Source organism: Peromyscus leucopus, chromosome 8b (assembly GCF_004664715.2).
Source record: "Peromyscus leucopus breed LL Stock chromosome 8b, UCI_PerLeu_2.1, whole genome shotgun sequence".
NCBI classification, from domain to species: Eukaryota; Metazoa; Chordata; class Mammalia; order Rodentia; family Cricetidae; genus Peromyscus; species Peromyscus leucopus.
In genome coordinates, this window is record NC_051086.1 from 54,000,572 (window position 1) to 54,025,180 (window position 24,609).

The 24,609-nt window shown below is 42.4% G+C and overlaps 2 protein-coding genes across 5 annotated transcripts in view; one reads left to right on the forward strand and one right to left on the reverse strand.

The window, feature by feature from the left end:
* The window catches only part of Rabep1 (rabaptin, RAB GTPase binding effector protein 1), a 101,188-nt gene extending 94,047 nt beyond the window's left edge, over positions 1–7,141 (forward strand). Inside the window, exons 16-18 of one of the 4 annotated variants that reach the window (XM_028860994.2) lie at positions 1,626–1,724; positions 4,593–4,709; positions 5,117–7,141. In XM_028860994.2, coding sequence (XP_028716827.1) covers positions 1,626–1,724; positions 4,593–4,709; positions 5,117–5,218 — 318 coding nt within the window. In that variant the 3' untranslated portion in view covers positions 5,219–7,141. The other 3 variants (XM_028860996.2, XM_028860995.2, XM_037201561.1) reach the window with 3 other exon arrangements.
* Positions 7,142–7,849: 708 nt separating this feature from the next.
* Nup88 (nucleoporin 88) overlaps positions 7,850–24,609 on the reverse strand; it is a 28,084-nt gene continuing 11,324 nt past the window's right edge. The window contains exons 6-17 of the mRNA XM_028860997.2: positions 23,480–23,666; positions 21,886–22,033; positions 16,788–16,886; positions 15,249–15,339; positions 12,605–12,706; positions 10,237–10,395; positions 9,657–9,782; positions 9,480–9,545; positions 9,290–9,370; positions 8,923–9,049; positions 8,707–8,825; positions 7,850–8,077 (exon numbers count right to left, since the gene is read on the reverse strand). Coding sequence (XP_028716830.1) covers positions 8,014–8,077; positions 8,707–8,825; positions 8,923–9,049; positions 9,290–9,370; positions 9,480–9,545; positions 9,657–9,782; positions 10,237–10,395; positions 12,605–12,706; positions 15,249–15,339; positions 16,788–16,886; positions 21,886–22,033; positions 23,480–23,666 — 1,369 coding nt within the window. The 3' untranslated portion in view covers positions 7,850–8,013. The remainder of the gene's footprint in view (positions 8,078–8,706; positions 8,826–8,922; positions 9,050–9,289; positions 9,371–9,479; positions 9,546–9,656; positions 9,783–10,236; positions 10,396–12,604; positions 12,707–15,248; positions 15,340–16,787; positions 16,887–21,885; positions 22,034–23,479; positions 23,667–24,609) is intronic.

The following is a 24,609-nucleotide window of genomic DNA, read 5'->3' on the forward strand; positions in this document are numbered from 1 at the left end:
GTCCTTCACTGCTTAGTCTTTAGGGCCACTTGGAGCCCAGGTTCCTCAGTTACATGCCCTCCCACTTTATTATCAGACTTTCCTTTGAGATAAAGTGATGGCCGTTTCTCACCATAGTGTAATACTGATGGGTGCCTTCACTGGCCCCTCTCAGTGTTCTCTAACTTTGAACGTCTGCCTCTTGATTGATCTTTCTTCCCGTTGTGTACAGAATTGCCCAGCTGTTTCCCAGTAAGAGGGAAAAAGTGAGATGGATGTGGGACACACATCTGTAATCCCAGCACTCAAGAAGCTGAGGATTCAAGTTTGAGGCTAGCCTGTGGTACATAGGAAGATGGCCTTTCCAAAGAAAAAACAAAGTTTCTCCTTGAATTATACATCTCTACTCAGTCATTATTTCTCCAAGGTTCTTGAAAGAGTGCTGCCCTCCACCTGACCTCCACCTGACCTCCGTGGTACTTCTCGACCACAGTCAGCCTTTGTTTCCACTCTGTAATAGAGGTCTCTCTAGATCACACTGCAGAGATGACCAGCGCCCAGGCCTGAGGTGTAGCTCAGTAGAAGAGCGCTTTCCTAGCACTGACAAAGAAGATGCCTGGCTCAGAGGGGCCGCCTTCTTCCCTCCACTGTCAGTTTGGGGTCAGACTTGACTTTGTACTTTTTGTTTGGTGGTTCTGGGAATTGAATTCATGTGTATGCTAGGTAAGTACTGTCCCCCCAAGTTACACCCCCAGCTCTGAGATGTCACTATTCATCAGCCCGTTGTCACAGCCTGTCTTGTTTCCTAAGAGGCCTCCGAACTGGAGTCTGTTCCAGTTCATCTCTGTATTGAAGCCAGGCTGTCTAGTCTTTTTGAAGTCTTTAGCAGTTGAAGGCAAGTCCATAGTCCTTAGTGCCGAGGGCTCTCACCTCAGGATTCTCAAGACTTGCAGATTCCCAGCCCCACACTGCTGCAGGCAACCAGAGCTCAACGTCCTCGGGCAGGGCAGGCATTCTGTTTTTGGAACATCTCTTTACTTTCTTTACCTTGTCACCTTTTCCTTCCCTTGCAAAAATGTTAATCTATGCTGGCAGTGCAAAGAGAGGAAACAGGAGAACCACAGGTTCAAGGCCTGCCTAGGCTACAGAGCTCAAAACCAGTTCAAAACCAGCCTGAACAATAAAACAACAAAATCAAGATCCTGTTTCAAAGGAGTTAGGGGTGGAGATGAGTGTGATGGCATGCTTGCCTAGCCTGTGAGACCCCAGGTTCAATCCCCAATACTAAAAGCAAAAGTCAGTCATCATCTCTTCTAGAAAATATTGTCCAGTTTCCTCCCTGTATTAAATGCTGCTCCCTTTATGTTGATATGCATTAGTTATTTCCATGTCTTGTTTCTCCAGACTTCTCAGTTTCAGGCCTTAGTACGAGAATATGGTAGGTACCTAATAAATAGGCAAAGACCAGGTTTGGAAGAACAAAAAGAATCTACACTCTGAAGCTTGAGAAGAGCATTCTAGGCACAGCCAAGAGCAAGCCTAAGTCTGAGCACAGCACTTTGGGTTGCAGACACTTCTAGATAGTATTGCATGGCCTTCAAAGTTTCTGTGAGTTTCAGTTTTCCCTTTTGATTCCCTTTTCACAGTTGGAATCTACATTAAAAGAGAAGTCGCAACAACTGGAGAGTCTCCAAGAAATAAAGGTTAATTTAGAGGAACAGTTAAAGAAAGAAACTGCTGCTAAGGTAATTATGTTTATTGGTCATCTGATTTAAAAAACAAGGCTAAGGCATGGCCGCAAAAACCTTTAATTCCAGCACTAGAGAGGCAGAGGCAAGTAGATCTCTGTGAGTTCAAGGCCAGCCTGGTCTACAGAGTGAGACCCTTTCTCAAGCAAACAAAAATTACAAAAAACAAAGTGGCCTAGAGAGATGGGCTAGTGGTTAAGAGCCTGGCTACACTCAGAGGACATGGGTTCAATTTCTAGCACCTACATGTTGTATTACAATGATCTTTTTAACTCTCCTCACAGGGGATCCAGTGCCGCCTTCTAGCCTCCATGGGTATTGCAGGCACATGGCACACAGACATATGTATACATGAAACGCCCATACACACATATTTTTAAAAATTAAAAAAAAAAAGAATGTAGGAACTCATCATATCTATTTAGAAAAAACACAACTTTTCTGTTTGCAGTTATATCCTGAAAGTTAGTTCTTCTAGCAACTTGCAAAAAGAAAATGACTTTAATGTCCCTAGAGTTGGGTTAAATCTCTCTGCCAGTTCTGGGGGCTTAGGTCATAGGCTTTAATGGTTTCAGATGGGTGATAAGAATCATTGAACCTGGAGCTGAAGAGATGGCTCAGTAGTTAAGAACACTGGCTACTTTTATACTGGACTCGTGTTCAATTCTCAGCACGCACATGGTGGCTCACAACAGTCTGTAACTCCAATTGCAGATTTGACATACTTTTCTGGCATATACATTGCACACATACACATATGCAAACAATCACTTATACATACAAAATGGAATAAACATTTATTGAGCATAACTTGGGCAGTGCTCTGAGCTGAGTTTAGTTGTAGACCACTTGCCTAGCATGTGTGAGGCCCTAGTTTCTTTTTCTTTTTTAAAGATTTATTTATTATGTATATAGTGTTCTGTCTGCATGTATATCTACACGCCAGAAGAGGACACCAGATCTCATTATGATGGATGTGAGCCACCATGTGGTTGCTGGGAATTGAACTCAGGACCTCTGGAAGATCTTAACATCTGAGCCATCTCTCCAGCCCGAGGCCCTAGTTTCAATACCCAGATATGGAAGGAGGAGAGGCTGCTTTGAAAATGTTCCTCCTTTCCATCCCTATATCAAATGCTAAGATTACCTTGAAGCAGATTTCCAGATTGTCTTGGGGCTGTGTAGAATAAAAATGCATGTGACTGATTATGGTTTTGATTATGAATTTGAATTATAAAAATGCATTGCCCAGACATGCTCTTAATGAGCTGTGTTGGTGCTCAATAGATTCTTGTTTTTTAGAAAAAGGCTCCCATGCTTTTGAGTAAGGAAGGCTAGAGGTAGCTGGGGCTGAATGGCCTATATTAACTAGATGTTAATCCTAGTAATTGTCAGAGGAGTTTCCCTTTTAAGTGTCTATGTGTTGCTGTGACAGCTGTTGATCTTGGGAGTGGGGACACAGCACTCTGAATACATTTCTTATCCTGGTTTTATACCTGGAGCGAGTAACTTACTCAACTGGCACTGTTGCCCTATGGAAAGAGAGAATGGGTTGTGGGGGAAATGGATCAGCGGGTAAAGGTGCTTGCTGCCATGCTGCCAAGCTGGATAACCAGCATTTGATCCCTGGGGCCCACATAGTGGAAGGGGAGAACCAGCTCTCTTAAGGTTGTTCTCTTGACCTCCACCAGGGAGTGCTTCCCATTCCACGCTGCTCCACACACAGTAAATGGAAAAGAAAGAAGTAACTGGGGGCAAAGCTGGGTTGGTAGAGTGCTTGCCTGGCATGCCAGAGTCCCTGAGGTTTGATCTCCAGCACTGCAGCAGACTGGGTGTGTTGGCAGTCGGTAACCACACAAGACGGCGGCAGGCAGATCAGAATTCAAGCTCATTTTCAGCTGTAGTAGAGCAAGTTCAGGGGCTAGTTTGGGTTACAGGAGACCTTGCCTTGAAGAAATAAAGGTGGGAACCAGCAAGGCAGCTACAAGTACTTGCTGCCAAGCCTGAGTTTAATCCCTGGGGCCCACGTGGTGAAAGGAGAGTTGACTCCTGCAACTTGTCCTGTGACTTCCACTTGTGTGCTGTATTACACACACACACACACACACACACACACACACACACACACACACACACACAAAATCAGTAGAAAAATAAAAATGTAGTTTAAAAAGATTAATGGGAAGGATTGTATGAGCCAGAGGGGTCAGGGTCATCACTAGGGAACCCATAGAATCAACTGGCCTGTTGTTCGTGGGAGCTCAGACTATGGACTGACAGCTAGGGAGCCTGCATAGGACCAGCCTAGGCCCTTTACGTGTGTGTGTGTGATAGTTGTGTGACTTGGTCTACTTGTGAGGCTCTGGCAGTGTGAGCGTGGCTGGTCCCTAACACATTGGCTTTGGGAACCTGTTCCTAATGCTTGGTTGCCTTTGCCCAGCCATAATACAAGGAGAGGAGCTTAGTCCTACCTCAACTTTGTTGGCACCCATGGGAGGCCTGCCCTTTCTGAACAGAGGTAGAGGAGCGGTGGATTGGGGAGGAGGGGAAAAGGAGAGGTGTGAGGAGGGGGAGCTGTGGTTGGGATGTAAAATAAATGAAAAAAATTAATAAGAATGAAAAAAGATTAGTAGAATATGGAGATATTATTCAGGTCTCTGCTGTAGTAATAGGAAGAGTTGAGGATATAGCTTGGTGGTGTAGAATGATTGCCTACCAACAAGCTATGGCCCTGGTTCAATCCTTAATACAAAAAAGAAAGAAAGGAAAAACTTACAGCTTCTCTTAGTAGTAACTAAAGTTCCTAAGTAATTTTAGGAACTCTGACTCGGGCATTAATCTTCACTCAAAACTTGTATTTTTTAGGCTACTGTTGAACAGCTCATGTTTGAAGAGAAGAACAAAGCTCAGAGGTTACAGACAGAATTAGATGTCAGTGAACAAGTCCAGAGAGATTTTGTAAAACTTTCTCAGACTCTTCAGGTGAGGTGTTTGGGGGACTACCATGGCCCTCTGTGGGAGGGGGCACCAGTGTAGCTGGAGGTCTCTGGACTGCCTGTCTCTACCTCAGATTATCTGCTTAGTCACTCAAGCAGGAGCTTGGTCTGTTACAGACTTGGCCCCTTTCTCCTTTCCCTTCTACCTTGCCAGTTTTTGCCTCAAGAGTGTAAATGGTGTGGGCACTGGAGGGGCAGAGGGATACCAATCTGTTACAGAGATCAATGAATCTGGTGAATTTTAAAAGTATTTTTTTTTTTCTTTCTTCCTTCCTCTTTTCTTTGAAGAGACTAATCTGGTGAATTAATCTGCTGCATGTCAACTAAAATGGTCGAGTTAGAGGGAACGTAGGTAGGGCATCACCTGCACTCATCTCAACGTTGTTTCTCCAGGTGCAGTTAGAGAGGATCCGGCAAGCAGACTCCTTGGAGAGAATCCGGGCAATTCTGAATGATACCAAATTGACAGACATTAACCAGCTCCCTGAGACATGACACCCTGGTAGCAGGATTCTAACCTGCATTTTGGGTTTTTAACTCATCTTTAGAATAACATTAATTATTATTTAACTCTTAATGGAAGAAGTCACAGCAAAAGGACGACTGGAGAAATGCAAGTCTGGAGGGAGAAGGCTGCTGTGCGCGGGGACAGCCAGCAGGTGTCTCACGGGAACACTAATGGGACACCGGACTTGATTCCAGCAGGTGTGGGATCAGACTTGGTGCCAGGAAAGTGCGGTTTCCTTGCCTGCTTTCTCCAGCACGGATTCTGGAACATATCTCCTGACATGAAAGCAACTCCCCTAGTGTTTGGAATTACGTTTCTGTTCATACAAACTGGGAGAGAGAAGTTTCTTTTTTCTGTTGTCTAGGGCTCATCAGTAGCAGTGTTCAGCTAGCAGAGAAGTGTAGTGTGCTGTATGAGTATTTTATATTAAAATATGAAGTGTGAGAGCAGGCCATTGGCTATTGACTGTATTTCCCTCGCTCAGTGCATTTTTTTTTCTTTTTACCATTTTATCTTCTATTGGAGGACCTTAAATGCTACTGAAACTTGCCTGAGAACTATAGGACCATGGCAAACAAAAAAGCAATTCAACAAAATTAGGAGAATCTGAATACTTGGCTAAGGCCATATATATTGGAAGTTGAATTGAAGGAAAAAAGCACAAGAAACCTTGGAAGCACTTTTTCTGCACACCGGGATGAACCTCCTGGGCCCACAGGTACCACAGCAAAGGAGAACTGGCACCACCTACCCTTTCGAAGTGTTTTAGTTACTGGATCAGTGGAAAAAATAATATTAATAAAACAAGCTATCTCTGACATCTAGTACACATGTATAAATCTGCTTATTTTCAGCCTGCCTCAGAGGCATACTATTTAAAGTGTCCCACATAGAATGGTGATGGTTTACAGATCTTTGTGTTTTTGTTTTACAGTTTAGACCTACAGTATAAGTGACCATGCTTACAGTCGAGCTGAGGAAACTTACTAGTTTATAATCTGCTTCATTCTTTCCCAAGAGTTGAGATTCCTTCCCTATGTGGAGAAGCAGCCAGTGGATAGCTGTATGAAATGGTGTGGAAATCAGAAGTGTGCTCGTTTACTGTGTACCCGCCGCAGACCACCCTGAGAGCAGCCGTGGACAGCTAGCTATGCTATTAACTCATGCCTTTGAAAGGCAGTGTTTTCAAGTCATGCTCGTGAGGGGTGTTGGCTTACAGCTGGTACCCAAAGGAACACCATGGAAATGAGTGAACTAGACTTTTCAGGCTTACCTACCATCAATTCATAACATAAATGGACTTTGTAGTGAGTCATAAATTTGCCCTCAAAGTCTTTGCTATTTCCTTTCCTAAGACAGATAAGGCCTCTATTACCCCATCCCATAGGTTATTTTTTATAATCTTGTGTTCATGATTATGAATTTAAAAGTAAATATGAATTGCAGAAATAGTGCTAAAGGCTTGCCAATGCATGGAAATCTTAATTGGCTTAAAGTCCCCTTGTATACAGTACTACTTGGTTTAAAAGAAACATAGTATCCTCATTGAGTTAAAGGGATTTTATTAATTATAATGTGATTAAATTAGATTTAAGACTAGTCCTTGGGCTCCAAGCTAATTTGTTTTGGATCACTGTCAGCCACAGTGGATGGGTAATTATCATCATTCTGAACTGTCACTCCACGTGAGCTGTTCTGCTGAGACCAAGCATCTTACAGACACTTTTCTCCAGAAGCTGGAGATTGAGCAATAAAGACATCACTATTAGGGAACTGTTTGTAGAATCGGTACTTGTGGCAAATGCAAACTGCTGGGATCCTCTAGAAACACATTCTAAAGGAACAGAAACTAAAACGCTAGTTTTTAATAACTTGTCTGTGGTATGAAATAAACTGCTGCTAAACCACCAGGTAGGAAACTGTTCTTTAAACTTATGTTCTCCATAAGTAAGATCTGGTTTAGAAGGTGGGATTCACCCTGAAAGGGAAGATAGTCTGGTTCCATACATGTTCCAGTGCTGCATTCAGTCTGTGCAGACCTGTTCTCTTGCATGTCTAACCTGGCTTACCAAGAACTGTAACTTATCATGTGGCTTTTGATTGTCAGTCACTCGGTTGTTTCTAGGCAGGTTTATAAGTACCATACTTACCTTTCAGAACTCGAACTGGCAGGTATGAAAGATGACCTAAAGCCGAGGACAGAATACCCACGACAGAACACACTGTCCCTTCTCCTTTAGGTGCTAGAACACCGAGTAGACATAGCCATAGGCAAACTGAGCTCTGAGAGGTAAGGATGTCTGTGAGGAAATGAGCCAGCAGAGGACTGCAACTGTCTGCTCTGCTCTGCTCTGGCAGACTGCAGGTGGGTGTGTCTGTGTTAACTGGACTGAAGGCATGTCCTTAAGAAAGTATTCACATTAAAAGAGCTGCTGCTGAGGAGACTGTGTGGCCTTTTCCTTTGCATCCTAGGGTTCTGGCTCCGTTCAGAGGTAGTTTTGGTGCTACTACTTAAGATGCAGAGCTTAATCTTCAGATACAGACCTGGCAATGTGCAGCTGAAGCCTGTGTCCCAGAATTTTGAAAAATAAATCATAGACATTAATTATAATGCAAAGTCAAATTCTGAATAAAAATTTATTCAAATATTACAAAATAAAAGGCATAACAAAAGAATAACCACAGCAAAGTTTATCCACAATGCTTCTTTATAAATTAGATCGTGCTGTCTGTTTGACAGCACGGGCTTGTAAGCCTGCAGTTGTGCTCACTTCAGGTGGTGTCAGAAGTTGACGTGATTTCGGATATCGTTGATTTGCTTCACCATTTCCCTTATGTGTTCACCCCTGCAAAATCATCAAATAACTCACTTAAAACAAATGAATGAGCCATTAGTACTGAGTTGTATTTTTTTCCCCCTACCCCCAGCTCTGAGTCAGAGTCTCTGTGTAGCCCTGGTTATCCTGGAACTTGCTCTGTAGACTAGGCTGACCTCAAACTCAGAGATCTGTCAGCCTCTGCCTCCAGAGTGCAGGGATTAAAGTCTGTGGCACCATGTGCAGGAGTCTAAGAATTTAAACTCTCAGTGTTGCAATAGACTTAAGAATGGCTTTCTTAATACTGGATAGCTTGAAAGGGTTTCAGGTGGACAGCAGTGGTTGTCTGTGTGGTGTTGGGGATTAAACCCAAGGCATCACACATTAGACAGATGCTGTGCCACTGAGCTATAGTACAGCCCCAGGAATACTGCTAACCACATTCCAGGGACGTACTTTTCATTACACAACAAAACTGTATTATAGGAGAGCCACGATTTTTCATCCCACCATATTCATTGAAGCCTCTGTCTATCATGCCCCCATTCTGCAGGCAGATCTCAGATCAGGATTCTTATCCAGGCAGATAGGCAGCTTTTGGTATACTTGCCATGGAAAAATTGTCTCACGCTAGTAGCTCATGGAAAACATCAACTTACTCTTCCTTCAGGATGGACTGGATGCACTTTCGCTGGTAGGCACTGAGGGTAATGGTGGGTTTCTGAGGACTCAGCACTTTTTCCATCTTTCGCTGTTGATAATCTTTTTTCATAGTAACCTTAAGTACCAAACAGATCATAGATATTTTGACTATGGTAATTATTTTACTGTTCACATTTTACAAAACTATATTAGCCACCTGCACCCATTCTCACCTGTTTGATGGCATTGCCCAGATGTCGTAGTTGATCAGGTATCAGCTGTAACTCTTTTTTCATGTCTCTCTCACTGTCAGAGAGAACTGGGAGCTGAGTATGGAAACTGTGAAGCACTTTTTTCATCCTTAAGAAAAAGGAAATGCGGGTTAAGACTGCAAATTATAACAGAAACAGAGTTTGTAGTTCAAGAATTTGGTGTCCGAGGAGCTGGGGCACAGAGGAGTTAGGGGACAGTGGTCTTTCCTGACACTTCAAGGGCTAGAGTTCTGCTCTGTAGGTGTGTGGACACTGGGAGTACCCAACACTTGGTAACATCACTGATCCTGAGCAGAGGGAACTGGAGGATGCATCAGGGTGCACCCACCTGTTCATGATGTCTTCTTGTTTTTCTTTGGCTTCTTCATATTTGTCAGCTAAGCGCTCGGCCATCTCCCGTAGGCTTTTCCTGGAGGAATGAAAATCTCTTGGGGTCCATCTGATGTGGCACAGCATCCTGAGTGAGATGCCTTCCACTATTCCTCACTCTTTTCTCCTCTTTGGTTTTTGACACCTACCTCTCCTCACGACAGTAATTGAGATCTTCTAGTTGTTTCCTCTTTTGGTCACATAATAATTTGACCCTTCAAAAAAAAGTAGTAGTTAAAGGTTAGTGGAAAGCCAGGCTTCCACAGGTGATTACACTGAGCCACCCCTAGCAAGGACCAGTGGCTGTACAACATAGGACACTGTACCTCCGCTGAATCTCTTCCTTGGCCAGGTCCTGCTTGAGAATGTACTGTTCTCTGAACACCTGGGTGGCTCTGCTGATAAGCTGAAGACACTCCTCGGGAGGGGGAGCCAAATCCTTTTCAGATGACCTTTAGAACAGTTTCTGTCATTATTCTCGTTAGCCAGATAAAATAACCAAACAGACAAATCCTAGCTACTTTTTTTTGTTGTTCCTGTTTTGGATTTTTGAGACAGGATTTCTCCATGTAACAGCCTTGGCTGTCCTGGAACTAGCTTTGTAGACCAGGTTGGCCTCACAGAGATCTGTCTGCCTCTGCCTCTTGAGTGCTGGGATTAAAGGCGTGCCCCACCACACCTGGCAAGCCCTAGCTAATTTATCACCCCCGTTTAGCACTTTTTAGGTGCCACTTCTGACTAGCTGATGAGATGTGGCTATGTCCTCTCCCACTGCACCACAGTAAGGACAAAAAAAGGCCAAAAGCAAGGATGAACACTTGGTAGCAAGGACACAAAGCCCTAGTTTCAATCCCCACTTTAAAGAAAAAGCCCATTCTTAAAACTCGTATGTCCCAAATCCCATACTTAAGAAATGCTGGGTTGGCGGCACTACGTTGCAAGATGCTTTTAATGTGCTTCTCGAAGGAGTCTGGGGTTTCGGCCAGGATGCGCAGCGGAGACTCTGCCACTTCAGCATCCTCTCGGGTACACAGCAGGGGAGGAGATGCTGGGTGGACTGTACTTCTGCAAAGCAAATAAGTCAGGTCCACTATGGAGCCAGTTGTTGCATTACAGGATGTCTTTAGCATACGTACAAAAACCCATGGACACGAGGACCTAAAGTACAAGGACGTGCCTTCTGTCCTGGAAGGTCATCTTGGGAAGCTCCTATCTAGCCATTTGTCTGAGCATTTTGACCTCTTTAAAATTCTTTTTGAAAAGATCAAGGCAACTCAAACAAGTAAATCCCATGGCAAATCCTCTTGCAAAGGGCTCAAGCCAGCACTATAATACTTACCATTCCTTTTTGGGGCATAGTTTATATTTGATAAATGCTGGTGTGGGGCCAGATTACTGTTGTGTACTATATTTCTACATAACTTCATTTCTAAAAATTACACCCTAGAGCAAACATTTCCAAAGGTAACTTCCGAAGGACTGTGAACCTCAGCAGTACGTAACATACTTTGAAGGCAATTCATATTTGAAAGAGTTTTATAAATAAGTGTTAATATACAGATAACTTGTATTTTTGGCAAATGGCAGAAATATGATTAAAAGGTAACCATCTAATTAAGAGTTTTCTCTCCTCTTTGAGACTGATGTTTCTATTGTCCAAATAGTGTGACCAGGCTTTATTTAAAACACTAAAGGTTCCAGGTGGTGGTGGTGGCGGCGGGGTGGCGGTGGCGGCGGCGGTGGGGTGCACACCTTTAACCCCAGCACTCTGGAGGCAGAGGCAAGGCAGATCTCCGTGAATTTGAGGCCAGGCTGGTCTACTACAGAACTAGTTCTAGGATAGCCAGGGATACACAGAGAAACCATTCTCAAAAAACAAAAACAAAAAAATAAAATAGGTAAATACATTGCATGGGTTCTGGAGATTGAACTCAGGTTGTCAGGGTCAGTGGCAAACTACTGAAGCATCTCACTGGTCCACTGGCAAATATTTTCCTAGTGACTCTTTTGTTTAAAGTTGCTAGAATTTGTGTTTTTTTAAATATAGAGCAACATAAAATTTATACCTATATTTTTTCCTTGTCAAATAATGTAACTGGTCTCTGTGTAGCTTTGTGCCTTTCCTGGAACTTACTTTGTAGACCAGGCTGGCCTCGAACTCACAGAGACCTGCCTGCCGAGTGCTGGGATTAAAGGCTATGCCACCACCGCCTGGCAGCTGGTCAGTCTTTAAAGAGCATTCAAGGACAGTAACTGAATGTAAGCACTTCACACTGTCAGTATTCAGAAGCACCTTCTCAGAATGCTCATCAAGAGACTGGAGGGACTCACATTTGACACCCCAGTGATTTGGTTTTCATGTCTATTTCTACATTTTTAAAACTTGACCTCCTGGGCTGGAGAGATGGCTCAGAGGTTAAGAGCACTGGCTGCTCTTCCAGGGGTCCTGAGTTCAATTCCCAACAACCACATGGTGGCTCACAACCATCTGTAATGAGATGTAGCGCCCTCTCCTGGTACGCAGGCATACATGCAGACAGAACACTGTATACATAGTAAATAAATCTTAAAAAACAAAACAACAAAAACAAAAAACAAACAAAAAAAACCTTGACCTCCCAAGGTTGTTGGAAAAGGAAAATGGTGATTACAGTTTAACATGAACTCAGCTTTATGTTCATTCCTCAGAGTTGCACATTTTGATGTCCCTCTAAGACTGGCACAAAGAGAGATAAATTAAGTACAGAATTTGGGACCAGACAGACTTTCACTTGCATGAGAGCTATGTGCAACATGTGACTTGTTTAAGCCTTCTTCTATTAAGTGGAGATCAGTATATTCCTTAGGGGCTTGTCTGATGTGTCCTGGAGGGCACGCAGGAGAACACCTTATATCTGAACCTGACATGAACCATCATTAAATTCAATCACAATATGTAGTTCAGCACCTCAGTTCTCTGTACTTGGGAAAAAATATCTAGCTGGGTGCAGGGATTCAGGCTTGTAATCCCAGATGAGGTAGGGGCTTCTCTAGGCCAATATAACTTCAGACTGAGACCCCATCTCAGAAACAAAAGCTCTGATTCTCAGTTATGAGATGGCAAAACAAGACAAAACACCACCATGCCTAAAATGACACCTTTCAGAGATGGCTATATCCCACCCAGTTCACAAGGCCAAACCATACACCATATAGACAGCCTCAAACCAGTTACTGAGTGCATTTCCCCAGCTTTGATTTGGCAGAATTAGAGTTGTGTGAACTCTACACATACAATAAAGGCCTTATGAGACATTCATAGGTACTGGTGATGCAGATCATCGTGGGCCCCAGGATGTCCGGGACGATCCAGAATCCCCGAATTGGAGCTGGTTGCCTGGAGAGAGAGAGTCACAGTTAAGTCACAAAGCAGCAAATGCATCAGAACCAACAGCAACTACATGCTATTGAGTCCACAGTCTTTTGGAGCCGTGACATCCTGAATGTCAGTGGAGTAACCACCAGTGATTTGAAAACATAATCCGATCAGTTTAGACCAAGCTCCCACTTAGCAATCTATAAGCTATTTACCAATTACCCAGGGAAAAAAACCTCTGCGTCTTTCTCCCTGCTAAGGCCTACCTATCTTGGTGAATCTAGTACATCTAATGTCTACAAACTACTCAGAAACCACACCCAGTGACTCCACACATGCCAAGGACCTCATGTCATTTAGAGTGCATAGCATTGTTTCCTTCCTACTTCCTTTTACCAGAGGTGAGGGAAAATCCATGACTCTTAAATGGGAACTGTTGTCCCCACCCATAAGCTTTACTTACTGGTCTGCACGTCCATTCTACCTGTGTCTAACCACACATCTGTAGTGTGCCATCAACTGTATAGTTTGAGTGCTCTATTATGCATCTCTCTCTCAGCTTATAGACAGGCTCGTGTTTTGTCTCATTTTGTCCATTCAAAACATTCCCCACTGTGGCTTTATGGGAAGCTTCACTGTGCTCCAGTCTGGCTCCCCTTAACCTGTTCTTTATTTGTAACAGCAATCTTGTATGAGTACGTAGTATATACACAAGTGCCTGTTCACACAGCTGTGTAGGCAATATCTCCATTCTAGTCCCTTGAGCCAGGGTTTCAGTGAGCAAGGCTGGCAACCAGCAAGTTCCAGCTATCCTCTTGGTTCTGCTCCTACAATGGAGCTGGGCATACAGGAGTACATGACCATACCTAGCTTTTTATATCTACTTAGAGGTTTGATTCAGATCTTCAAGCTTGTTTAGCAAGTGCTGTTACCCAAAGACCCACCTCCCCATCCATTTTTCTTTTTAAAATAAACTTTATTATATATCTTTAAAAAAAAAAACCATCAAACAAACCTTGCAAATAACCATCACACACTATAATTAATCAAAAGTCTATATATCTCAGTGAACTATACAGTTATCAGTATGTAATCCATATATAAAGGTGTGCATTTAGACCATGAAACCAGTACTGGGCCAATAACTAAAATGCAAAACTGAGGCTATAGCTCAGCGACAGAATGTTTCCCTAGCATGCCCTAGGTTCAATGAAGAAAAAAGGAATGGGAGGAGGCAGAGCGGCCAGAGAACCTTGCATATCTGTCTCTGATCATAGCCATCCTTCTTCATAGGTAATCACTAGTCCTATTTTCACACTGTCATGTCTTTGCCTTGACTTCATTTTAAACAGTTATTTTATGTGTATGGGGGTTTTGCCTCCATGTATGTCTGTATAACAAGTATGTGCCTAGTGCTGGCAGAGGCCAGAAGAAGGCATCATATTGCCAGTAGCTTGAGTTACAGATGGTTGTGCACTGCCATGTGGGTGCTGGGAATTGAACCTGGATCTTCTGCAATAGCAGCCCAGCGCTCTTAACTTCAGAGCCATCTTCTCTAGCCAAGTAAGACTAATATACAGTTCCCTGTTCACTTTTCAACCTGGTACAGTTTACTGTCATTCTCAATCCCTCCAGTACATTGCCCAGTCTTTATGGTCTATTGCCCATCAGTGCTTATCCAATGCTACTGTGTCCTCTTGCAAATAGCTTCTCTTTGATATTCATCACACCTCCACTCTGGGTTCCCTCCATTCTCTGAACCCCTTTCTTAAGTTTCCTTCCTGGGATCTGCTGCTCCACTCACTGCTCACAGTCATGTGTCACTTGCTTCTCTCAGGACTCCTTATCTGACTCCAGACCTTTTCCTGGGTGATGTTTCAGAATAACAGTTCCAACACTGACACTTTTACTACTCCAGACCATTCCAAACTTCAGACCCATACACACAATTGCCTATTAGGCTCTTCTACTTAAGGTGTTCTAGAGGGACATCAGCATCTTCCAAAATCTTCTCTTCTACATGCTGGTTTTCCAAAGGGTACTACATCTATTCATTTACCCAGACAAGATTCATTCTATGTACCTCTCTTTACTTATCAACCATTTACTGAATATCTACTAGGTACTCTTTTACACTGAGTAAGCAATCACAAAGCCAACAGAGAATCCTAATAAAAAGATAGAGACTGCAATCATAGTGTGTGTGTGTGTGTAGTGAATGAGTGTCTTGAGCTGATGAGTTTACACGCCTGGGCACAACCACACACAGAGTTTTGCAGGGTGTTTGGGATTTATGGTGCGGGTGGGTGGGTGGGGTGGTACAAAGACAACAGAAGAGCCCAGAATTAGACTGGGGAATTAAGAGAACCACCTTTGAAGAAGTAATTTGATAAGAAAATAAACATTGGTTAAGAGAAGATGGAAAGCTGGAGTTGGAGGACATAGGAAATAGGGTGACTCTGAAGCACAGATAAATACCTGATAATTGTGATAGTTTTACAAGTGAAGTCATAATTACCAAAACTGGTTATTTTCTGGGTAAACAGAGAAAGAAGGTCCTTACCTGCATGGCAATGGCTTTGTACAAAGAATGTGCTCTACAAAGCATTTCTGCTCTGCAGCAAGTTCCTGTAAACTATCCTTATCTTCTTCATCTACAAAGGAATGTATTACAGAAATTAACCAGGGCTTAGACAGAACTGCAAGTTAAAATGCTGTCATCTGTTAAATACAATTAAGTTCTTGTTTCAAGCCACTGCTTCTCACAAAGGGTACTGTTCTCAAATAGACCCCAGCTGAGGAGTTACTGAGAGCTGCTGGCTGCTGAAGAGGGTGAGAGAGTTTTCATAGGGTGTGGTGAGATTTATTTATTAATTATTTTTTTTCGAGACAGGGTTTCTCTGTGTAGATTTGGTGCCTGTCCTGGATCTCACTCTGTAGACCAGGCTGGCCTCGAACTCACACGAGATCCACCTGCCTCTGCCTCCCAAGTGCTGGGATTAAAGGTGTGCGCCACCACCAACCGGAGAGCTTGTCTTAATATATGGTCCCATACACATGAGAAAGTAGGCAACCCTATTTGGATATAGGTTATTTAAAAAAAAAAAAAAAAAAAAAGGGACATGAAGTTGGGGCTTGAGATGTGGATCTGAGAGGAGTTAGGGGAAGATGTATGTGTGTGTATGTGTGGTGAATATAAACAAAGTACACTGTATGCACGTATAAAATTCTAAAAAAATATAAATATATTTAAAAAAAAGATAAAACATTTAGTCTGTCATTAACTATGGTGTTAGCTGTCGGGTTTTCCTAAGTGTTCTTTATTGTTTTGAGAAAATTCCTTTCTAAGACTAGTTTGTCAATGATTTTTAAGTAGTGCGGAGGATTATAATCAAGGTGTTCTACATGCTAGGCAAATGAGCTACCACTGAGCTATATCCTAACCTTTTTGAATGTTTTTAACATGAAAATATGTTAAATATTCTTAAAGTCTTCTATATCTGAGAAGAACATATATGGCTTTTCCCTTGTATTCTATATGTTAACACACTACAATGTTGGATGCTAAAGAAATCCTCCATTTCTGGAATAAACAGAAAAACTGAAATTACTATAGTTACTCAATCTTTTTGTGTCTGTATTTGTCAGACATATTTGCCTCTAGTTTGTATATTTTGTTTGGTTCTGGTATCACAGGTTGAGGTAATAAGCGCTGTTTTTTTTTTTTGAGAAGCTCATGAGGAATCTGTATTTTAAAAGGTCTTGGGCAAGTAGTCTACCCCTCCACCCCCTTTCCTACTCCAGTCAGTTCTGATGTCTCTCCATTTCATCTAGGCCTTCGGACTGCCATGTTCACTCTTCCCTTATGATTTTAAATTTCTGTAAGCCTAACAATAATCTACCCTTGTTTTCTGACTATAATAATTTTAGTTTCTCTGTTTTAGTAGTTGGTCTATCTAGCTAAATGTTTTATCAGTTCTGATGATGATCCTTCCAAAGAACGTTTAATTCCACTGATTCTATTTTTTTTTTTCTTCTTCAAACTACCTTCTGTCAGAACCTCTGAAAACTACTGGGAAATACACAGTATTAGCAAACTCACCTGATCCAAGAAACTTGTGAAGTTTGTGAATCCAAGTCAGCCCAACACTGTGCACGCCAGCTTCATGGGTACAGTGGTATCTCGAAGGACACTTGGGATCTGCAAGTGGGACCATCAAAGATAAAGGTAGCTACTGGGAAACTGAAGAATTTACCCAGTAGCCTACACACACACACACACACACACACACACACACCACACACACACACACGGTGATGCAACTGCTGTCTACAGGATAGCTGCTGTCTACAGGATCTTCACTGTTGTCAGGGACTTGAAAGTTTTTAATCTGAATTCCATTTTCAAATTGACAAGTATTAAAAACAGCAGACACAATCTATATATTATTTTGTTTTCATACTTCTTTTGAGATAGTATCTCATTATGAAGCCCTGGCTAGCCTAACTCAGTATGTAGGCCAGGCTGGCCTCAAACTCACAGATCTACCTTCCTCTCCCTGTGCGAGGATTAAAGTTGTGCACCACACCATCCCTGGCCCCAAGTGTAATTTTCTAAAAGTATTTCCTATCAGGTAAACCGTTCATCCTTTTCACATTTATTTCAAGTTGTTCAAAGTAAGGGTGGTTGAGAATGGAACTCTATACATATTGTCTTAAGATCCTATAGCTCAGGACTCAGAAGACAGCCATGTTCCCATTGAGGCCCTCTGACCTCTGGGACTGGCCTTTCTTGGATAAAATCCTGTAGGGCTAAGAATTTTTGTTTTAATCTCTAAGAATCAGATGCTCTAAAAGAGAAGCAATCATGAACCAAAGGCTGTATGCTGATGACAACTTGACAAAATCAAAAACTTGGAATCTTGCTAAAAGAAACTAGTTACACATTGGGGACAATACCAAGAGTAGTCAACAGAAATCATCATAAAGAGAGAAAGGCAGAGCAAAAGTGGAAGGAGGAGGGAAGGAAACCAAAGGCGACACTGAGAGACAAGCAAAGTCAAGGGAAGATCAGCCAGCACATCCCTTGTGGACACTCTGTGACCAAGTTCAAGTTAAGAAAACACCTCATGGTTCAAGACTGAATTTAGTGTCACACATAAAAGAGATACGTCAGTGGTTTTATAAAAGGTAGAAATATAGTAAAGGCATATGTAGGTGGAAGCGGAGCGGAAGACACAGGCTATGTATGTGCATGGTGCAAATCTGTCATGCCAACCCCGTGGGAAGAAGGAAATGGAAGCTGTGAACTGACCTGATAAAAGGATTTTCCGATAAACTGAATTAGAAGACACTAAGGCACACAAAAGTAAAACTGCCTCTAACAAGCAGTTTAGAGAGGATGATCCTGGTTAACAGCTGCCTAGGAAAAGCAGGCCTGGTCTATGTAGGGAGAACTTTACACAGTAGTTTACACTGTAGATTTGTCCAAACAACCAAACCTTGGAATTTCTGTTTCTGCAAAATATGTTACACTGTTTGAAGTATAATATTGTGTGAATTTATGAAAGCTGAGGGGAATTTCTATTCAAGGCCAGTTCCCATTTGTGCATTAGCCAGAACTAGAACATGCTATTACTAAAGAATTTTCCTTTATTAAAAAAAAAAAAGAAAAAAAAGAATGGTAGCTCTGGGGCTGGCAACATGGCTCAGCAAGTACCAGGTAAAGTACCTGTGGCATCTGTGCCCCCACCATGTGCCTCCCCTGCCATAGTAGTATATTTCTAAAGATTAAGAAAAAAAATGGAGAAAAAATAATGGGTTGGAGAAATGGCTCAGCGGTTAAGAGAGCACTGACTGCTCTTCTAGAGGACCTGAGTTCAAGTCCCAGCAAGCACACGGCGGCTCACAACTGTCTGTAACTCTAAGATCTGACACCCTCACATAGACACACATGCAGGCAAAACACCAAGGCACATAGAATAAAAATAATTAAAAAAAGAAAAGAAAAACAGGGTAGTTGTAAAAATCCTATGCTTGCACACATCTACTGAGTACAGAGCTGAAGTAGAGCTGCACTACCAAAGCACAGGTATTGCAGAAGCCATGGACACACTGCTCAGTACATAGTCCCACCATGAAACAATAAGCAGTTGCAAAATAAGATAAAACCTCCTTTGAGCCTAGAAGCTATCTTTAGCCTGCTGAGTGGCTGTGATTACAACTACACCCCACCACATTCAACTCTCTCGATTTCCTATTGCTTCTTATAAATATTTATCTCTATGGTTAAGATCTCTTTTTAAATTTTATTTATAGTGTGTGCATGCAAGTAAGTGTGTGTGTGTGTGTGTGTGTGTGTGTGTAGTATGTACATACCAGGGCATACATGTGGAAGACAGAGGACACCTTTCAGAAGTCACTTCTCTCCTTATAGAAGTACTGGGGATCCAACTCTGATTGTCAGGCTTGGTGACAAGTATCCTCATCTACTCAGCTTGTCAGCCTTCCCTTTTCTAGACAGGGTCTCATGTAGCCTAGACTGGCCTCAAACTTGCTATGAGATTGAGAATGGCCTTTAACTTCTGATCCTCCTGTCTCTATTTCCAGAGGGCTGGGATTACAGGCACATGCCACAACCTTGGTTTATGTGATGCTAGGGACTGAACCCAGAGCCTTGTATATGTTAACCAAGTACTTACTGCTGGCCACATCCCCAGCACAATAAGATTTTCTAAAAGAGGGGCTAGAGAAGTGGCTCAGAGGTTAAGGGCACCAGTGGCTCTTCCATCCCATTCATTTCCCAGCACCCAGAGGGCAGCTCACAACCTTATGGAACACCAGTTCTAAGGGAGCTAACAGCCTCTTCTGGTCTCCACGAATGTGATGCACAAACACACACACACAGGCAAAACACCCACACACATACAATAAAACGGATAAATCTAATAAAAAAAGTTTTCTAAAAGATTAAAATGGACTATTTTAATAGAAAAATAGGTTATTGGTTGAGAATATATACTGCTCTTCCTTTTAACTCCAGTTCCAGGAGACCTAACTACCTCTTCTGGCACATGTGTATGTGCATGCACACACACGCATACACACCTTGAAAAAACATTAAAACAAAATACAGAAAAAATAATAAAGTTGATAAGATAGCAACAACAACAATTCATAACCACTTAAAGCTTTTTTATTAATAGTCTCACTTTTTAATTCTGATTTCACAGTTAAGTTAATCTTGTGAAGCTGATGGATGTCATGTTTGATCTGGTGTAGATACTGGAGTTCTGATAACTTTTAAACACTTTTACAGGTGCTGGGTCTGGCAGTAAAAGCCTGTAATACCAGCCCACAGGAGGGAGGAGGGAGAAGAATCCCCAACTGTGGCCAACTGTGCTGTACAGAAGCCAATGACCTGTTCAGATAACAACAAAAGGCTGAGTGGGCAGCTCATGAGGAATCCTAGCATTCAGCAGATACAGGCAGGAAGGAATGTGAGTTGCAAAGCCCGGGCTACAGTGAGTTCTAGGCCAGCCTGGGTTACACAAGACCTTGTGTCAGTCAAGCCAAACCAAACCTTGTCTGTCAAATCAACCCTCTGTCTGAACAATAAAACATTGAAAAAAAATTTTTTTTGTATAAATTTAAGACTTAAGACTCAAACCAGCTTACCTGATCTACCAGAATTAAAAATATTCTTTCAAACCATTTGGGATATTAAAATCTAGAGGAAAAAAATCTTTAATATTGAGACATAACAGAAAAGTTTTTTTTTAAAGGCCAATATTTAAGCCATTTTACTTTTGCCATAAAAATCTTAAGTGTTGGGGCTGGAGAGATGGCTCAGAGGTTAAGAGCACTGAATGTTCTTCCAGAGGTCCTGAGTTCAATTCCCAGCAACCACATGGTGGCTCACAACCATCTGTAATGAGATCTGGTGCCCTCTTCTGGCCTGCAGGTGTGCATGCAGACAGAATATTGTATACATAATAAATAAAATTAATAATAACGGCCAAGGAAGAAAGCTTACTCTTCGCCTGCTTGCCTTCACTCTTGCTCACTGACATTAGAGCCTACTTCTTTGGGACATACACTGAAGGCCAACTGAGACATCCAGCCTAATGGACTGAACAACTACTGGGTTTTGGACTTTCCACTGGGATATAGCCATTGTTGGGTTAGCTGGACCATAGCCTATAAGCCACTCTAATAAAGCCTCTTTATGTATAAAGTGCCATGCCTGTCTGTTTCCTGCCGTAATGATAACAGACTAACCCTCTAGAACCATAAGCAAGCCCACAATTAAATGCTTCTTTTGATGAGTTGCCTTGGTCATGGTGTTTCTTCACAGTAACTAAGACACGTGTATCTTTATAAGGAAATCAAATATCTTATATCACTTTACCTCACTGTGTGTTCATCTATCAAGTACTTTTTTTGTGTGTGGTTTTTTGAGACAGGGTTTCTGTGTAGCTTTGTGCCTTTCCTGGAACTCACTCTGTAGCCCAGGCTAGCCTTGAACTTACAGAGATCCACCTGCCTCTGCTTCCCGAGTGTTGGGATTAAAGGCGTGTGCTACTACCACCCGGCTTCTATCAAGTTCATATACTTAATGTTTATATTGCTTAGAAGACTAGACATGCTCAGCGAATTTTTTTTGCAGGCTTATTATATAAGGAATACTGCTTTGAATTCACTATATAGGCTGAGATGGCCTTGAGCCTCTTGATTCCGGCTTCTGAGTGTGAGGTTATAGGTATAGACATTATGCCAGGCTACGAAATCAGCTTTTGTTGGGATCAGGGAAAGTCATCATTACACTTGTGGGTGGCACCAGTGGGGTGGCTCAGTGGGTGCAGTGCCCACCAGGCAAGCCTGACCCCAGAGTCCATGTAAAATGGACAGTCATCCAGAAAGCTGTCCTCTGATACCCAAACTTGACACACACACGCAATAATAAAGTGGACCCACAATGAAGATGAGTATGTTAAAACTTGAGTCTGCCTTGGAAAGAACGTGCTGTGTAGTAACTAAAGTCCAAAAGAATCCACAGTGGTAACTTTCCAAAAGCTGAGATCACACAAATAAACTAAACTAAACTAAACTAAACTAAACTAAACTAAATGGCAGTCATTGCTAAGTTAGTATAAATACAATGGGATAGAAGACCAGCACTTAGTGAATACCTTACTTACCTCTGTGCAGTTTAATTGGACAGGAAAAGTCAGAAGCATAGGGATCATCCTCTCCAGATGCCAGTTTCAAGGCAAGCTCTAATTCAACACACTCAAACACATACAGAGAAGGGATGAGGTCAACCCTGGGATCCCAGGACTTTTCTGACTGTTAAAAACACAAAGGGGGGGAAAAAGGACTGAAATTTCAACCTCTCATATGAATTAAAAAAGGTACACAAATACAGAAGCAAAAACCTGGTCACTTAGCCCTTCCAAATGTTAGTTTTACCCTCACCCCAGTCCTTAAACATCTAGCTCCCCTGTGATCCTTAAACAACATAACAAAAACAGAAGCCTGGGGAAAAGCAAGCCCAGTGATACAAAGGTCTTTCTTTACCTTTGTTACCAAGGACTAGAATATAGAGGTCAAGCTGAGTGTGGTGCACACCTTTAATCCCAGCACGCAGGAGGCAGAGACAGACCGATTTCTGTGAGTTTTAGGCCAGCTTGGTCTACATAGCAAGTTCCAAGACAAGCAGGGCTACACAGAAAGACCTTGTCTCAAGAAACCAAAATAAGGGCTGGAGAGATGGCTCAGCGGTTAAGAGCACTGGCTGTTCTTCCAGAGGTCCTGAGTTCAATTCCCAGCAACCACATGGTGGCTCACAACCATCCGTAATGAGATCTGGTGCCCTCTTCTGGTCTGCAGGTGTGCATGCAGACAGAATATTGTATACATAATAAATAAATAAATCTTTAAAAAACAACAACAACAAGAAACCAAAATAAAAAAAGAAGGCCAGAATCACTGTTAACAGTGGTGTTAATATAAGTGTGTAGGAAATTGGGCACACACTTGTAATCCCAGCACTAGCTGGGAAAGTCAAAGCAGGAGGATTTCTAGATAGAGACCACCTTGGCCTATAGTGTAAGTTCAAGGCCAGGCTCAGCCACATAGTAAAACACCATCTCAAAAATAAAAGGACAGGGGTTAGAGAAATATCTCAGAGGTTAAGTACACTGGCTGCTCTTGCAGACGACCCAAGTTTAGTTCCTAGCACCCACATGACAACTAACAACCATCTATAACTTCAATTCCAGCAGATAGATGCCATTTTCTCAATATGTCTTTTTTTTTAAACGTAAATTGAAGAAAATCAAAAAATAAACTTGAAAACAAGCATGGTCCAAGCTTTTCTTTCATCATGTATATGAGTGTTTGACCTGCAAGTCTGTCTCTGTGCCACTTGCATACCTGCTGCCCACAGAGGCCAGAAGAGGACATTGGATCCCCTGGGACTGGAGTTACAAACAGTTGTGAGCCACCATGTGGGTGTTAGGAATTGAACCTGGATCTTCCTGAAGAGCAGCCAGTGCTCATTAACACTGAGACATCTCTCCAGCCCCAAGAGCAGACTTCTGTCTGGAGTATTCAATTTACTGGCACAGGGTGTGAAACAAGATCAGAAACAAATACAGTTTCGTGGACTGGTAAGTTGGGCAATGTTCTTCTAACTTCTTTCCACTGGAACTCTTAGTTATGCTTCACTTATTCTCACAATGCACCTGCTGTTGGAGATGTGAAACGTAGCAGCGCCAGCTTGGCACTTACTGTTTGATCGTCTTCTTCCTCCCCCTCCAGGACAACACAGTGGTACAGCATTCCTGACTCAGTCGCAATTACTAAGATATTGGGAACACAGGGCAAACAGAGTACAGCACAGGCGTCGTAACCGTAGTTATCTTCAGCTGCAGGGTGCATGGGCAACGGTCCCAACAGCTTTCCAATATTCCCAGGGCTAACAGAAGAATGAAAACATTATCAGGAAAATGTTGACAGAAGACAATCGCCCCCTACTCTTTGATTTTTGTCTTCCTTCAGCTACTGTAACTTCAAATAAAGGTCTCTATTTTTCATTTTCCCACTCACATCGCAGCAATAGTGATTCCTGATCTGATCATTTTCCCTTGAAAGGAAAGCAGCAATGCCTGAAGGGATTCCAGATTTTTGCTTCATTTGGTTTCTTCCTTCCAGTCAAAGTCCTATGTAATCTAGGTTGCCTTTAATTCTTGATCCTCCTGTCACAGCCTCCAGAGCTAGGATTCTAGAATGCCACTGTACCTTTGAAGACACTGTAGACTGGCATTCTGTGAGGCTCAGGGGCATGACTGGCATCTATTGGTGGTGTTAAGATCAGAGGTTCCATCCCCAGTAATCACTACCACCAGAAAAATCAGAGACAAAGGGCTGGATAGATAGTTCAGTGATTAAGAGCATTGGCTACCATTGCAGAGGACCTGGGTTCGATGCCCAATACCTACATGGTGTTTTATGAATGTCTGTCAATAGCTCCAGTTGTAGGGAATGTGATGCCCACTTCTGGCCTCTGCATGCATATGGCACACACACACACATATATATAGGCAAAACACACACATGAAATAAAAATAAATCTTAAAAAAAAAAAGAAGGAAAAAAAAGGACAAGGTCCCATTACACAGCCCAGGCTAGCCTCAAACTCAGAACTGCTGTGTTAGACTTCTGTGTGCTGAAGTTATGGCATGTACCAACACATGTAGCCTGGTTTCCATTTTTCCCACTCCACTGACAGTACCCCAGCAAAGATCACCCATGAATCCAAAGGCTAACATGACTGACCGCTTCATTATCACTGGGTAACTCCTGCTGTCGCCTGACATTCTTCTTTTGGAGACAGGGTCTCTCCATACAGCCTTCGCTCT